This window comes from Xiphophorus couchianus, chromosome 21 (genome assembly GCF_001444195.1).
Source record: "Xiphophorus couchianus chromosome 21, X_couchianus-1.0, whole genome shotgun sequence".
NCBI lineage: Eukaryota > Metazoa > Chordata > Actinopteri > Cyprinodontiformes > Poeciliidae > Xiphophorus > Xiphophorus couchianus.
Genome location: NC_040248.1, coordinates 12,091,218 through 12,106,898, shown reverse-complemented (window position 1 = coordinate 12,106,898; position 15,681 = coordinate 12,091,218). Strand labels below are relative to the sequence as shown.

General features: G+C 38.5%; 1 protein-coding gene across 1 annotated transcript in view; it reads right to left on the bottom strand.

The window, feature by feature from the left end:
• prex2 (phosphatidylinositol-3,4,5-trisphosphate-dependent Rac exchange factor 2) overlaps positions 1-15,681 on the bottom strand; it is a 101,165-nt gene that overhangs the window by 24,422 nt on the left and 61,062 nt on the right. Inside the window, exons 24-33 of the mRNA XM_028005291.1 lie at positions 12,138-12,360; positions 11,845-12,052; positions 7,008-7,187; positions 6,352-6,446; positions 5,996-6,078; positions 5,332-5,422; positions 2,719-2,847; positions 1,868-1,909; positions 994-1,091; positions 747-893 (exon numbers count right to left, since the gene is read on the bottom strand). Of these exons, the coding sequence (XP_027861092.1) occupies positions 747-893; positions 994-1,091; positions 1,868-1,909; positions 2,719-2,847; positions 5,332-5,422; positions 5,996-6,078; positions 6,352-6,446; positions 7,008-7,187; positions 11,845-12,052; positions 12,138-12,360 (1,296 nt within the window). The remainder of the gene's footprint in view (positions 1-746; positions 894-993; positions 1,092-1,867; positions 1,910-2,718; positions 2,848-5,331; positions 5,423-5,995; positions 6,079-6,351; positions 6,447-7,007; positions 7,188-11,844; positions 12,053-12,137; positions 12,361-15,681) is intronic.

Sequence of the window (15,681 nt, the reverse complement as noted above, 5' to 3'; positions counted from 1 at the left end):
CTTTGATCACTTTATATCAATGTATATTTGCTGTATTCTGACAAGTTTTAAGCCTTCTAGAATTTCAAATCTTCGTCCACTCAAAGTGACGGGCGAGGACAGCGACGTCTTGCCCTTTTAGGTTTCCCCCGGTCAACACCACAAGCACACCAGGCTGAACTATATCCTCACCATGCAATTAAGTTCTACAGAGTGAAGAATAACGGCCTAATGTTTTGATTCAAGGCTGTTGGAGTAAAGATGCATCTAAAGGTAGTGGCTCTGACACTGAACCTCTCAACATGACCTAAGTCTAAGAAATCCTTTGGAAAGCAGTAAGGCTTACTTAGATTGACAGCAGGAACTGATGTGGAGGCATCAAAAAACCCTTCAATTCCCTTTTCTTGTGGTTGTGTCTGTAGCTTGCAGTGTTATGACTAATGAGGAAGACTGTTTAAAATTTCAAACATACAATGAAATTCTAGTCTTATTTGGTCGATCATTGTTATTCAGAAAGCAAAACAGAAATCCTGGTTGAAATTTAATAAATAACCAGGAAATGCCACAAAACCACAGTTCTTATCATCTGAGATATTGCACGCAATCTAGTTCCAGAAGGATATGGATAATTAACCAAGAGGATATGCACAAGCTGGTACATAACACATTTAATTTAAGTAAAGGATTAGGAGAGGTGCAATGTTTTCAAATAAAGCAAGTTTGTTATTGCCTACAATCTGACTCCTGAACTGTTCCTGGCAGCTTACCAGATTGGGAGACAAGAGGGACTGGAAGTGAAACAGCAGGCCAGCACTGGCAATCTGCTCCAGCCACCGTCGGCTCGCCTCCTGGGCTTCCTGAAGTTCCTGAGGATCTGGAAAGTCCTGGTCCAGTTCTACTCCTACATTGTGGAACTAGTAAACAAACATTAAACAATAAGTAAGCTAGGGCAAATGCTGAAGAAGCAAATGCTTTTTATAATACAGGATATACTGTACTTTCAATGTGACCCACCTGGTTCAGTACAGCCAACAGGTGCTCTGAGAATGCGCACACCACTGCAACTAAAGACTGACAAAACACCATATCTCGTCGCAACTGGATCTCAGAGTCTTGAGAGGGGAAACAACACAAGGAAGTAAATCATAAAAAGCAAACGGCGAAAATGCGTCAGCTGTAGCGAGGGGGAGGTAAACAAGAAACAAAAAGAACAGATTTAAAATGGAAGTATTAAGTGACTGGGTCAAGGATTGACTGAGATGAGATTGACTGTCCCCTTAATGAGAGCTAAGTAGAATGTAAGGTTTAAATCTCACCAGTATTGGAAGTTGTTTATTGCAGCACTTACACAATGCGAAACAGGGATCAATAGGAAACCAGAAGCAAACATATTAATTGTGATGCACCGAATGAGCAAATGTTTAGGCTGCCACAGGTATCAATGACAAGATAAGACAACATTTAATTAAAATAAACAAAACGATTAATTTGGTGTTCTGTTATGATAATCTATTAGTAAATGTTAAGTCTAACTGGCTCATAAGAATAATGCAAAGCTCTTCATTTTTTAACATGAGAAACAATAGTTGGAAGACATCCTAAAGACGAATTAACTAATTATCACACATAAAATGTTTAAAGTTTTAAGGGCGAGGGCAAACATTCTTTGTCAGACTGAAAAAGGTTGGTGATGCCTGTTTTAACCTCTGAGGATAATCCATAACATTCATACTGCAGACAGGTTTATAGCTGGAACCAATTTGAAATAAATAATTTGAACGTAACCTCCATACATGACAAGTTGAAGCTAAATTGAGCTAAGAGCCAGCAAATGATTTAAAATGCACATAATACTATGCTCAGTTTTAACAATGATGGCAGAACAAACCTGTATACTGCAGTAGAACCAAGAGCAGTCGTGTCTTCACCTCTGAAAACAAGAAATGCAAGAAAATCAGTGAATACTTCAGAGAAATTTAAATGGTTTACATTATTCCTGCTCAACAACTGGTTTATTTTACATATAGAAAACCAGAAGACAGGGAGGAGAAAAAGATAACAGTATAAATCCATATTTGTTTATAGTCATAGCCTTGTGCTACAAAGCAGGAAGCCACACTGATGAAAATACGAGCCTTGTGAGATGCATTAATAATAACTCTGTCTTTCTGTATTTCCTCAGTCGTGACCACCAGCTCACCTTTCCCAGGAGTGTCGAGTGGCAGGCTGTTAGTGCTTGGTACTGTTCCCACTGTGGGCTTGTACCACTTTAGTGTGTGTGTGTGGAGGGGGAGGGGGGGGAGGGAGGGGGAGTGTTCAGTCCAGGAATCAACAAAAACAAAACCACACACTCCTCTGGCAATAAAAAATACCCTCTCTAGGCAAAAATTAAAGGATCTCACCACAAACAGCTTTGCAATTCTCAGCGAGTTTACAGTTTCAGCTCAGCGGTTCCAATTTATGAGTCCCAGGATGGTTATAGGTTTACATTTTAAAGTAGGCAGAGCCGTTACTAAGCAAAATAGTCTAATATTTCAATTAATAAACAGGTGGGGTGGGGGGGTACACTGAAGAATAGGCCAATTCGAAAAACATTTTATTTAAAGCCAGATTATTATTATTTTTCTGTCTTTTAAGCACAGTGTGCGACTGCGTGCTTTTCACGGCTTAAACATTGTGGATTTATATTTGGCTTTGTGCATGTGCCACGTTTTTGCGGCATCTCAGGTGAACACTGACCTTCTACATATTTAGAAATGATTTGTGTGAGCCCCTGAACGCTGTTGGGAAGGTTCCATGGGTCCTGCTTGATGTGGAGGCGCAGCTTTTTGGCGCAGTTTACCCTGGGCTCCATCTCCTGCAGGAATTCTGGGTGGAAAACAAACATAAATAATTATACTGACCCAACTCAATGTGGATTTTTTTCCCCACAATGTTTATCTAAGGGACATTTTAAATAGAAATAACATCTTAGCCTTACTGATAAGCTAGGAAAATCAAGGCAAAATTTGAAACAACTTCCTCAGAATAAATCAAGTGTGAAAAACCAATATGATAAAAGCCAGATTATTAAGTAAAGAGTCTCAGGAAGGGATGCTGGATCAGATGACAGTTTTTGCCACAGATACTTAGATTTATGCCTCAATTTTCACAGAGTCACATGACTATGATTTGATCTAAATCATTATACTTTAGCTCTGGCTGCATGTTTATGGTTCTGTTGGAAAATCTCAAGGTTTTAGCAGTCTGTACTGGGTTTTCTTCCAGGGTTGTCCTGTGTTGAGCTCCACTCACCTTCTTATCAGCTCTAACAATTAATTTATTTTGGATGGATAATAAAATGTAAAAACAGAAAAAAAAAATTATAAGACAAATAGTTATGTCAATTAACATGCGATTTTACACAGTTTGTTCAAAAAGGAGCAGGTAGAAGATAAAAGAGCTTGTGTGCTGAATAGACATCAACACACAGTCATTTAAGTCTTCTCATACAAGTTAAATCTCTAAAGTATAAGTAAGAGCTGTGAATTTCTGCAGCTCCTCCAAAGGTACCAAGAACCACTTGGCTCCTGCTTCGATTAGCAATTTATTTGCCAAACCTGTCAATTTAGTTGAACAGCAGTGTCTTAGGTTTGTAGTGGTCTCATGATCTTTTTATTTTCAGATGACGGAGATTTTTAAAGGGTATCAATGAGATAACGATAGATTTTAAAACCATATATCATCTTCTTTCCACTTTTTAATTAAAGATTCAATTATATTGGTCTGGCACATGAAACCCAAATAAAAAATATTGAAGTTTACAGTTGTGGATGCCAAAGGAGCATAAACACTTTAAAACTTGGTGACCAGTTAATAAATATTTGTGGCCTTTTCGCAGTTTTTGCTTCAGCTGACAAAATCTTAAAAGAAAACAATCCAAACCTCACTATAAACAAATAAATTGCTAATTTTCCTCTCAGGGTGGTCACATAGTTTGTGGCTTTAACATTGTACTTGTATCCAGTACAAGCAACTTTTTCCAACCACTTTTTAAAGAGTAGTGATAATACATGAGTTGAAAAACCCTTAAATCTACATAAGAGACCAGACCAACAATAAAGTTTACATAAAAAGAAAACAGCAAGATCTTACAATAAGCGTGTGTTTTTCTAGGTGAAAAAAGTGTGAGTTTGGATGCAGAAATCCTCCACTTCTTAGATAATCATATTTGCTGTATTATCAACCGTAGGCATTACGAAAGCTGAGATGGATCAGCAACGATAAAACCCTTATGTGCCTCCTGGAGGCAAGCGAACACAAGCGGCTCTATTTTGTGTTTAAGCATATCTGCGCTCACTTGAGGACAGCTGGAGATGAGAGGGAAGCTGGTGCACCATATTGGCCGAGGTGTCTGGAGGCTTGAATTATCCAAAACGTACAAAATAAATAGGTAATCTGCTGTTTTGCATAAAGTACTCACAGCTGTGCATTAAGGGACACGCTAGGACACAAAGCCTTAGTTGCAAGTGAGTTTTGCACAGTGGAATAGAGACAAATGCAAGACAAGACAATCTTTTGTTGCATTGAAGAAGAAAAATGACTCACTGAGAAGCAAGCTTGCACTACACACACACAAGCACACTTTCTTTTGGTGTTTTATCTGAGAAATGGGTCGAGCCATCTGAAGAAAGTTTCAGGGATGATGAAAGAATGCTGTCAGCTAGTTTGTATTTGTAGAAGGAAATGATAAAGATAAATTTAGCCTTTCCTTCCACATTTCCTACATTTCCCTGTAAGAGATATGACCTAACAATCGACACCAAGGTTAAACACTGAGGCTGAAATGGGGTCAGGTGACAAAATGGTAGCAAAATATCAAACTACATGAAGGCTTCTGATGGTAATGCTACAAAATATAGAAAACTCCAAAAGGTCTAAATATTTATGCAATATAGATAAGATAGTGGTGCTATCTTCACACTACAGACAGAAATGGAAATAAATGGAGAGAAAATGTTTAAAAATTATATTTTTTTCTAAATGTTGATAATCCACTTACAACACTTGCTCCCATGTGTCTGCCTAGCATCACAGTACACAACAGGAAGTCCCAGCCCCTGTGTATCCAGCTCCTGCTCTGTTATAAGTCAATATTGGCCCTGAGAGCCTTTTATATCATCTTCCTCCTCTCAGACCTACATCAGGGGGTAACTCTCCCAAGAACTGTGGACGTCGCAGTTGAAAATGTAGAAATTGACAGAGAAAAAGGTGGTCGCAAGTGCACAATGGAACAAAAGTTCTAAGATCAAAAGGTGTTCCAGTAATGACTGAAAAAAAAGCACAATGCTTGCATTTTTCTGGTGGTTTTACCTTGCAGCCCTCTTGCAGGCGTGAAGCACTTTGTCTGCTCGAATACCCGCGCCACCCCCGCTCCTCTCAGCATGCTGGTGATTGAGTCCACCTGAAGAAAGCACTTGGGTCAAACATAGAACACCTGATACAGTCTCCCACTGCGTCCAGATTGGAAACTTTGCACAGGGGACCAAAAACATGAAAAATAAAAAAAGACCCCAGCCGCCCCCGCATAACCAACACCTGCTTCCCCCTCCCAAACGCATTCGCAGTTTGTGATGCTGGGGGGAAACAAAGCTGGGGACTTTTCTCTATATTACAACATATTACAGGAAGCAGACAAAAAGAGCAGCACAGCTTTGTTCCTTTTCTTTTTCCATCAATGATAGAAATATCCTCATGCCCTATTGTTGTAAAAGTCCCAGAAAATATCAAGGCTGTTCCATTTGCCCTTCTTGGGGCTACAATAAAACATCCCACTTCAGCTTTCAATAAACAGCTGACCTTTGAAAAATGAGAAATGTTAATCATAGAAATCATAGAAAAGCTAATTCCTGGAACCATCTTGTTAATATTTTAATATCTTAGGTTAAGGAAAACATCTGGACAACAGTATCATGCAACCTCGGGCCCTCTAGGATTGCTAACATAATTTCACATTTAAGATGTTTAACTAACCCACCTGGCTAAACAGATGCTCTAGGAAGCTGTGTAGTTTCTTCTGCTTGTCATGGGACAGCCACACACTAGATGGCATTTCATCTCCTGCAGAAATGCAAATACAATCAGCCATTTGGACCACATCAGTGTCTTTCCTTCACAATAAAGAAAAAAAATATGTCCTTGTTACCTCCTTTTTTTTTACATTTTCTAAAAGATGTAGAAATTCTGAACCATCACAAAGGAGGACTTTACTCCTATGAAAATTCTGATTAGTCTATTGCAAATATAAGGTCTTAACTTCCTAAACACTTCATCATGTAAGATATATATGATGAACAAAACAATATTTGTGTTTGTTCTGTGATGTTTGTGCACCTGAATCCATGTCATCACTGTGAACATAGGAGCTGCAGTGACTGCTGCAGATGCTGCTGAAGGAGGCAATTGAGTTCCTATTGCTGTTGCAGTCACTGATGAAAAAAAAGAACAGAATATTATTGGGACTGGGGTAAAAGGTATGCGATATAAACCTAAGCATAGCTTGACTTGGTATAGAATAAGTATCTTAACTCATCTGAAATACATTTGCATGTTTTGTTTAGCTAAGCTTATCCTAACAACTTAAATTATCTTACCTCAATTTAGCTCAACTAAGTTCATCTCATCTTAACTTTGGTCAAAAAAGCTCCAGTTATCTTAACCTTATCTTACATCAAATTAACTTACTTTATTTTAATGTAACATAATTATACTTTAGCTCTGCTCCACTTAGCCACCAACAGCTTACTTTATAATAGCTTAGCTCAACTTACCATTGTTAAACTCATCTTAATTTAGCCTAGTTTTGGTTAGCTCAATTTGAGCTAAAGTTAGGTACATTAGGTCAAATTTGTTCAAAAAATGGATTTGATCCAATGCATTTTGAAAACATTAAGTCATGCATTATTGTTTTAGTTTGAATACATTTATTACAAAGAACAAGTTACTAAAAGCACCAGTTGTTATGTGACCGTCTCTCTCTTGACTGTTACCTATATGAGTCTCTGTTGCTGATAGTGTCATGTCCAGAGTCTTCTTGCTCGTCTCCTGTCACATTGAAACACACCTTCTTCCCATTCCTCTCTGCCTTCTCCCCTTCACTCTCTGCAGAGATGTAGCTCTCTGGGTGTCTCACCTCTGATGCTGCAGGATATGTGATGGAGGATAGAAGGCTGGGAAAAAAGTGAAGAAGAATTACACAAAACACATGATAGAAAGATCAAAATAATAAAGTTAATACAATCGTCTGGTGGGTTGTTGATGCAGTGTTTACAGTATGCAACAGACGCCACTCATGTCTGGGGCTCCAATAACGGACTGTGTGGGCCAAACAAAACCCTGGCTTCTTTCAATTTGGCATCGGCACAAAATCTTAAGATGCTCAGAGGTCCCAATTGTATTTAAAGATTCAAATATCATGTAAGGGGCAGCTGTATCAACATGCTGTGACGTGGATGCAGAGATCAGTTCCCCTCTCTGTGCTACCACTGACTTTTATTCTGTTCTGTTAGATGTCTATCAGAGGGGCAGGAAGAGGATGGACAGGATATTTTCACAGTTGCAACAACACATGGTGCTGTTTAAAGCCATATCCCAATAAATGCTAGGCTTGTACTTTTTTGATCTCCCCCCCCACGCATTTGCTCTGACACGCGATGTCTGTTTAGATTTCGGACTCGTTTCAGTTTGAGCCTGCCTACATTTTCCATTACGTCATTCCATCGGCCTCCAAGACATTTCAAAGTGGAAGCGTTGGAGAGGGACTGCGTTAGTCTGTTCTTCATCAAAATGAACATAGCTTCCTCACGCCAGCCAAACATCTCCTCAACTCTACCCTTTCTCTCCCATCTGACCTCCTTTCTATTCATTTGCATGCCGACAAGGCAGCAAAGATGCCCTCATTAGAGTTCGGTCCAGAATCTACCATAATGCCCCTAAAAAACAAAGTGGCATTCCATCGCCATAGAGAGGCCCTGCTAGATCTGTGATTGGCTGCTCATTACTAAAGAAGTGAAGCCATTATGGGCACTAGGGGACATGGCAGAATAACAATACATGGATCAGAGAAGGTGGCCTAAAGGCTCAAATGCAGGGAAGCTATGACCAAGAGAATAAAAGCAGGCAAAAAAAAGAAAAAGCATACTTCAATGCAACTACTAAATTATGGCACATTTGGTTCTAATATGCATTATTAACCTCCATCTGTAAAAGAAAATTCTGATAGAAAGAAAAAGGAAGCAAGGCAAGAAGTTCAGATGAAATTTGCAGCAAAAGAATGAAGAACATGGGCATCAATGCATATACCAATGACAATCCAGAACAAAAATAACAACCATATCTGCAGCTTAATTTTGAGTTCCTAAAGATTTCTTAAGAGTGAAAGAAAAAATTGGGAGAATTGTTATCTTAAAGCAGCAGCTCTGAGACCTAAAAATCTGGCACCCAACAGAGAGACTGGATTTTACCACTAAGGAGAACGTAGTGGTGAAATACAAGAGCTGTGTTGCCAGAATAAATTACATTTGAAGGCAATTAAGTGACTGTGCATGTTTCTCTTTTTAAAAACTCAGCCACGAAGCTAATGTACGTATTCCTTTAAATAAAGTTTTATAGAAGAAAGAAATCCATTATGCTTCCTCGGCGACTGTGAGTACGAGGCTTCAAGATGGAGCAGTTATACAACGTCTCTCCTGATATGACTCATGTTCAGGAGAGTGTTTTAAAATTACTTATGCGCTTTAAAAACAATGGAAAAACTGATTATAATGTTTTTATGTTTTATATTTTCCTGATTTTTATGTTTTCTGGCTCTAAAATACAACCATATATTCACTTTAATATAGATTGAGGTGAATCACTCCAAGATTTCTGCAGCTTTAAATCACTGCCAGGTGCTGTTCAATGTGCAACCTCAGAACAAAGTTATGGAAATAGAAGGGCAATGTAAGGAGATTTGTTATTCAGACTTGGAAGGGAGGAAGTCCTGATAAGACATACGTCATCGAGTATGTCCTCTTGCAGCTGTGACCCCCGTCTCGGAGGCATAGAAACAAAAGGTCACAGGTCTCTCCCTAAAAATGGATTTCTCGAAAGTCTGCCAAGAAGTTATGCAACGCCAAACTGTGTCCAAAGTGTAATCTTTCCTTAAATTATATGGATATTTATACTTTGCTGTGAATATACAGCAGACTTCCTTTGTTGGCATTCAGAACGGAAGAAGGATACGTTCAACATAAAATAGCCACTTCAGGGATTCATTATATTCGTAGAATAGAACCTCTAAGAGATTTTCCCATCAAGCTTACAAAAAGGAGGAGGCTAAAAAAGTGAACAAAATCCAAGCTTATGAAGATAGCAACCAAACACGAAGGATTGGAGACTTAAAAAATGAATCTGGAGACCTCAGAAGGGGAGAACCAGAGCCATGACAAGTATTAGTAATGATCCTTGGCCTGCCAGCGAACAGTCTAATATACAAATCAATCTAAAGAAGTGCTAAGGAAGGCTTAGCAGTCCTGCAGAGGTCAAAAAGATGCAGCCAGACTGCAACCAGCAACAAGCCAAATTAGTTCCTGCGCTGAAAACCTTCGTGCCCATTCTCACATCCTCCTACCCTTAAGCTCTTTCTGTGTAGTCTGCATGTCGACAGCTCACGGTAAAGGTCATTATCGCTTCACTAGATGCTTCCTGGACGCTTCGGAGTGTGCAAGGATGCCGGCGAGCTAATTGGCAGTGACAGGAGCATGACAGAATTTATCTTGACTCAGACATTAAAACCCTGCTGAGGACGCTGCTCATCATTTACGAAGTGAGCTGACAGATCCGCTTCATCGGGCAACTTTTAATCTCATTCACTAAATTAAGAGGAGACTATTAATGACTAAATCAATGGAATGATTATCTGAAGATTCATAGCAGGCTTAACAATCACAAAGCTGTCTGCAAGCAGTTATTAACGGCTGTGCAGGTAAGTTTTATTCATGCCTTCACAGTGAGAAGCTTTTACAGAGGAGGGGCTGACTCTGTACAACATCCGCTTTTCTTTGTAGAGATTTTATTTCTTGTTCCGTGGAGCTTTCTACTGCAGAACAGTGAACCCTGCATTCATACCCAATTTATAAGAGTCTTCAGTTATTTTCTTCACATAATTAACAAACTAAGAACAGCTTAAGATAAGTGACATAACTGGTGTTTATGTTGAATGAACAGATTTTGGCTGATTTAATAGAAAAACACATTCCTATGGGGCATTCAATAACTTTAGCCCCAAAGGTAAGTCAGCCATCATGGTTAAATACTTTACAACAGAAATAAACATCTCTGCAGTCTGCAATAAAAACAGTTGAAGTCTCCAGAGGGATTTTGTCACCTCATGAAATCTGGCCTGAACTTTAAGACGTATTAAAGGCTATGATATTAAAGGTTCAGTGAGTGATAATTAGTTGGATTTAGTGGTGAACCTGAATATAGCAATGGATTCTAAGTTTATCCTTTTTCTAGGAGGCAAACGAAATGCCTTAACTGCTGGGTTAAAGAATGAAGCACGTTAAATTAGAGTCAGAAGAAATTAATGTTTTCTATGTTTTCAAATGTTTAATTTAAATGGTCTAAGTTGTTCTTGCAATGTGTCCATCATATCTACCTCATTCAATTCCTTTCTTACAATTCATTTATCTGGAAGGCTTTTAGGTAAAAAAAAGAAAAAAGGCAGTTAATAAAGTGGTTTGATCTGACACACATTGCCAATTCAGTATTTGACATGCAGCGTGTTCATACTGCTTGTACTTATACACATTTTCTCACACTACAATCCTAAAGTGTATTGCATTTTAACCGGCCCACACAAAGTATTGCGTAATTGTAATGTAGAAGAAAAATTATACTTGGATTTAAAATCCTGCCATGATTGTTCTTTTATGTACCTGCCAACTTTACACATCTGGAAAATTCAAACTTTTCCCTCATCCTGCTCAGAAAAATACCTCTGGCCTTGCCAAACGAAAGGTAGAAAGTCTGTGATTTTCAGTTTCACCTAGCAACCGGACACCACTGGTGACCTTAAAAGGTTTTCAGAACTGCTCATTATTTAGCTCCATCCATTCTTCCCATCAACTCTGAGCAGCTTCTCTTTTCGTGTTAATGGAAAACATTCCCACAACATAATGCAGCCATCACTATATTTTACTATAGCACTGTGCCCAGGGTGCATATAAAGCAAAAAAAATCGATTATAGGTCTCATCTGACCAGATAGCCTCCTTTCACATGGTTGCTGTGTTCTCTAAATGACTTATGGCAATCTGAAAATGATGCTTATTTTAGCTTTCTCCTGGTCATAATGATCAGTATAGAGAAGTACATGACTAATAGTTGTCCTGTTGACAGATTATCCAAAATGAGCTGTGAATCTCTGCAGAATTACCAGGGGCTGCTTCTCAGATTGTTGCTCTGCTTATCCAGGTTTTAATATTTCACTATTCTGTGAGAAATTCAAAGCTATTATTTTAAAACGCAACCCTGTTTGCTGGGTTCCTTGGTCATTGTGATGCTTTTTGCTCTTTAATGTTTTCTAGCAAACCTCTGAAGCCTTCACAGTAGAGTTCATGCTGTAAATAAATTGCAAACATGAATTTTATTTACATTTGCATAACTTCTCAAGACAGTTACTGTAGCTCTGTTAGATTTTACGGGTATCGGAGTGAAGTGGACAGAATACAAATGTACTCCATGCTTCTCTTTTTTTGTTAATACAAAATGCTAACGTTAACCTTCTCCATCACAAATATGCAGTACTTTGTTTCTATACCATAAAGTACTTAATGCTACTTACTCGTGAATCTGGGCTCCGTGTGTCTCCATTTCCTTGACCGCAGCGGTGAGTTTATAAAGTAGTTTTTGATATGCGTCCAGGGTGAGCAGGTCGTCTTCTCGGAGCAGAAAACGAAGTCCGTGTCCCTCCGTCCGACCCAGACTGTGACTGGACGGGGCAGCCATAGTTGTGATTGTGTATTGGGCATTCACCATGGGGTTCAGCTTACCTGTACACAAACCCCTCTCATCAGTACAACCCTGTCAGTTAGATAAATAATGAAATAAAATGCCTATGCTTTGCACTATCCTCACCACTCTCTCCTGCGCTGCGTGCACTCTTCTCCAAAGAGTTCTTCCTGCTGTCCAGCTGTACACCAAATGCACTGCCCAGAGAGGTTGTGGTCTTGGGGTAGGAGACCTCCATCACATTGATGTGGCAGTTCGTGGGACAGAAGTCGCTGCTGTGGAGAGGCGAGACTTTGGCTTTGGCCTGCTTGAAGGTGGGCCACGCTCTGTTCTTCAGTACCCGAGAAAACTGTATCAAAGTAAAGGAGAGATCCACCCAGATGATGAGTTTATAGTTGTTTTCATACAGGATTTCTAAGGTTTCACCAACTAAAATTTAAGGCTTTTAAAGACCTTTTTCAGACCATTATGAATTAAATTTAAGACCAGTGCGACATTAGAAATGTAAAAAATATTTTGTATTGTAGTAGTGACAAGGTTTATTGCCCAAAATGCACATAGCATCCTATGAGTGGGCAACAGAAGTGAGTCAGTGGTGAAGATGAACGTTGTCCAGTCAACTGGCGATAAATTTACACTTTTCCACGGTAAGCACAAGAAAATGCTAGCTAGCACGGGTATATCAGCATTAGCATCAGCGGTACCTTCAACCGCCTCAATTCACAGAATGGAATGAAGACGTCTGCATGGATCTCAAACATTTGTTTGACAGAAAAGAGAAGAACAAATTATATATAATAAGATTAAATAGTCCTGCCATGACGAAATTTAAGATCTGTGATTAACTAATTTAAAGTCAACTTTCTTTTATCTGAAAGAAAGGCATTTTAAGGTTTTAATTTGAGATACATGGATTTAAAACTTTTTAAGGATGCGCGGACACCCCTGTAATAACTTCCAGGTGGGTTACATTTGTAATCAAAGTTTTTCAAAGCATGGAAACATTTTAAGAAGATGTAACCTTGTATTGCTTAGCTGATGGGAAGTACTGAAAGGTTACATGTCACAACAGAGCATCTGTTAACTAAATGCTGCATTGCCCTTTACTTATCTGAGAGTTGGCTCTGAAATAAAAGCAAAAATAAAAGCATTTCAGTACAATTTCAGCATTCTCTCTGTTTCATGTGGCAACTCAAATATTTAAAGCAAATCAAAGATTTAAAACAGGCTCCTAAGACTGCCATTGCTCATACATGTGGAAAAATCTCCAGACCCCGACACAACCCCTTTATTGTTTAGACCAACGTAAACGGAGTTGAAATGGTGCGCAGCCGCTCATATCATCGTGTTGTAATTGGGACTTTTCATGTTTGACTTCAGCAAGCTCCGGAATGTGAGTTCATGTTTCAAATTTGCTGCTGAAGAGCTGCAGATTTCTGTTTTCCAGAGTAAATGTCAAACATGTTTTCTACTGAAAGACATGTCTTTGCAACAAAACTCAGATCAATCTTCCACACGTGGATCCTGTGTGCGCAGCTTATTAGGGGCCAAATATTCTCCAGAAGGGCTCAACAATCAAGGATTTGTGGGGGAACATCTGACAACAACCAGAAAGAAAGAAAACTTCTGAAAAATTATAGGAAATTTAATATCTATGAAAAACACAGTGCATAGGGAGTTGGAAGGTCGTCCTGAATCCACTCAAATTGTTTGTACTTTTCCCTGAACTCCATCACAGCGCCAACATGCCGACTTGTGTATTTACAGCAGATGTTTAGTAACACTGAATTATTTTTTTAAGCTTTCTTTGGAGAAAGAGATTCCCAATTATATTATATTACAGTGCATCTTTTAAACAAGGAACAAAACAAAGTGTTTATTTTCAGTTATTGTTGTTAGTTTAACTATAAAGGACAGAGGAGAGGAGTTGCCGTAACATCTGTCATTTTATTCATCCATCCATCTTCTTCCGCTTATCCGGAGTCGGGTCATTTATTTTATTTTATTATTCATTTAATTAGAATTGAATGGAATGTGGAGCTCTAAGTTTCATAGCACAAGTCAAAAATCTCTCCTTCTGATCACTTTCTGCTCTATCTTTCTGTCCATCTCGGCTTTAATCATTCCCTACCTCCACACTTCCCGCTCCGTCTCTCTCCGGAGATCTGAGGAGGAACATTCTGCAACAAAAGGGGATCTTACACAACTGGATGTCCTGGCTGTGACTTTGCAGGGATATTTATAAGTGGTAATTAATCCAAGACCTCTGTCTAATGTCGAGTCAGTCTGTTCTTTTTTCTCACGCACACTTGCATGCATTGCCTATGGAGGAATGTGTGCAGATGTTAAAGAGAACTGACAAAAAAATTCAACTTTCCATCTCAAATTTGGTTTACAAAGTCCTGGTTCTGGTAAATGTTGTGTTCTGGAAAAGTTTCGCTATTTTATCATCGGTTTCTGGCAATTTACAATATTCATTTGGTCATGTTACAAGCACAGCCATAAAATGTCATGTACATTTTATGTGATTTACCAGCTGAAGTAGTACATCATCATTAAGTGGGGCAAAAAAAGGACACATGTTTTCAAGGTTTTTTGCAAATAAAAATAAATAATGCATGTGTTGCGCGCAGCTGTATTTATACTTCATTGCAAGTGTATCTGACATTTCGTTTTTACAAAATAGCTCAAGCACAGTCTATTTGAATACGGAGAATCTTCAAACAGCAATTTTCACTGGGATTTTTGCTGGGTTTGGACTTTGGGTTATTCTGACACATGTATATGCTTTGATCTAAAGAATGCCTTATGTTTAGTGTCGTCATTATGCTAAAACATGAACCTCACATCCTACATCTGAAGTCTTTTGCAACCTCTGACAAGTTTTCCTCTTTCATTTCACTGAATTTGGTTTTATCCATCTTCCATTCACAGCATAATGCTGCCAGGCCCATTGTCATGGTGGAGATGCCATGTTCAGTGTGATGTGTAGCATTAGTATTTCACAACACACTCTAGCCCAACCTAAACAGAGTTCAGGTAGACTTCTTGGATTTAATTTATTTCTGTATTAATTACTGTCAGATTCTAAGGAAAAACCAAATGTTCAAACTTTATTGGTAAGTAACCTCACAGCTACTCACTCCTTCATATTGGCCAACGACATTCATTAATAAAACAATAGAAAAAGGGCATTCTTACATCATGATATTGCCATCATCGAGATTCATTGTGGAGATGGTGTGTCAATGTTTCACCACTCATAGAACTTTACATGTAAGCTGAATTTTAGTCTCTTTGACCAGAGAGCCTCTTCGCCCCCAGATTTGATGTTTCCCCCACATGGTTTATGGAAAAATACAAACTAAACCTCTTATGGTTTTAGAACAGAACTTGCCACTCATCCACCTCATAATCTATACATTCTGTCACTAAAAATCCCGATTGCTTTGCTTTTTCTCCCTTTTTCTTCATATTTTACATGATTGTTGTCTTTTTGAATTCTCTTGTAAATATATATATATATATATAATTCTCTTGTTCATTTCCTATTGTATTTCTGTTATGTCAACATCACAGGAATATTGTAATGTAAACTGTTTCTGCCAGATATTTTTTAAAAAGGAGAAAAGTGTTTTTTGCTCAAGCAATACCAATTTATTCCATTATT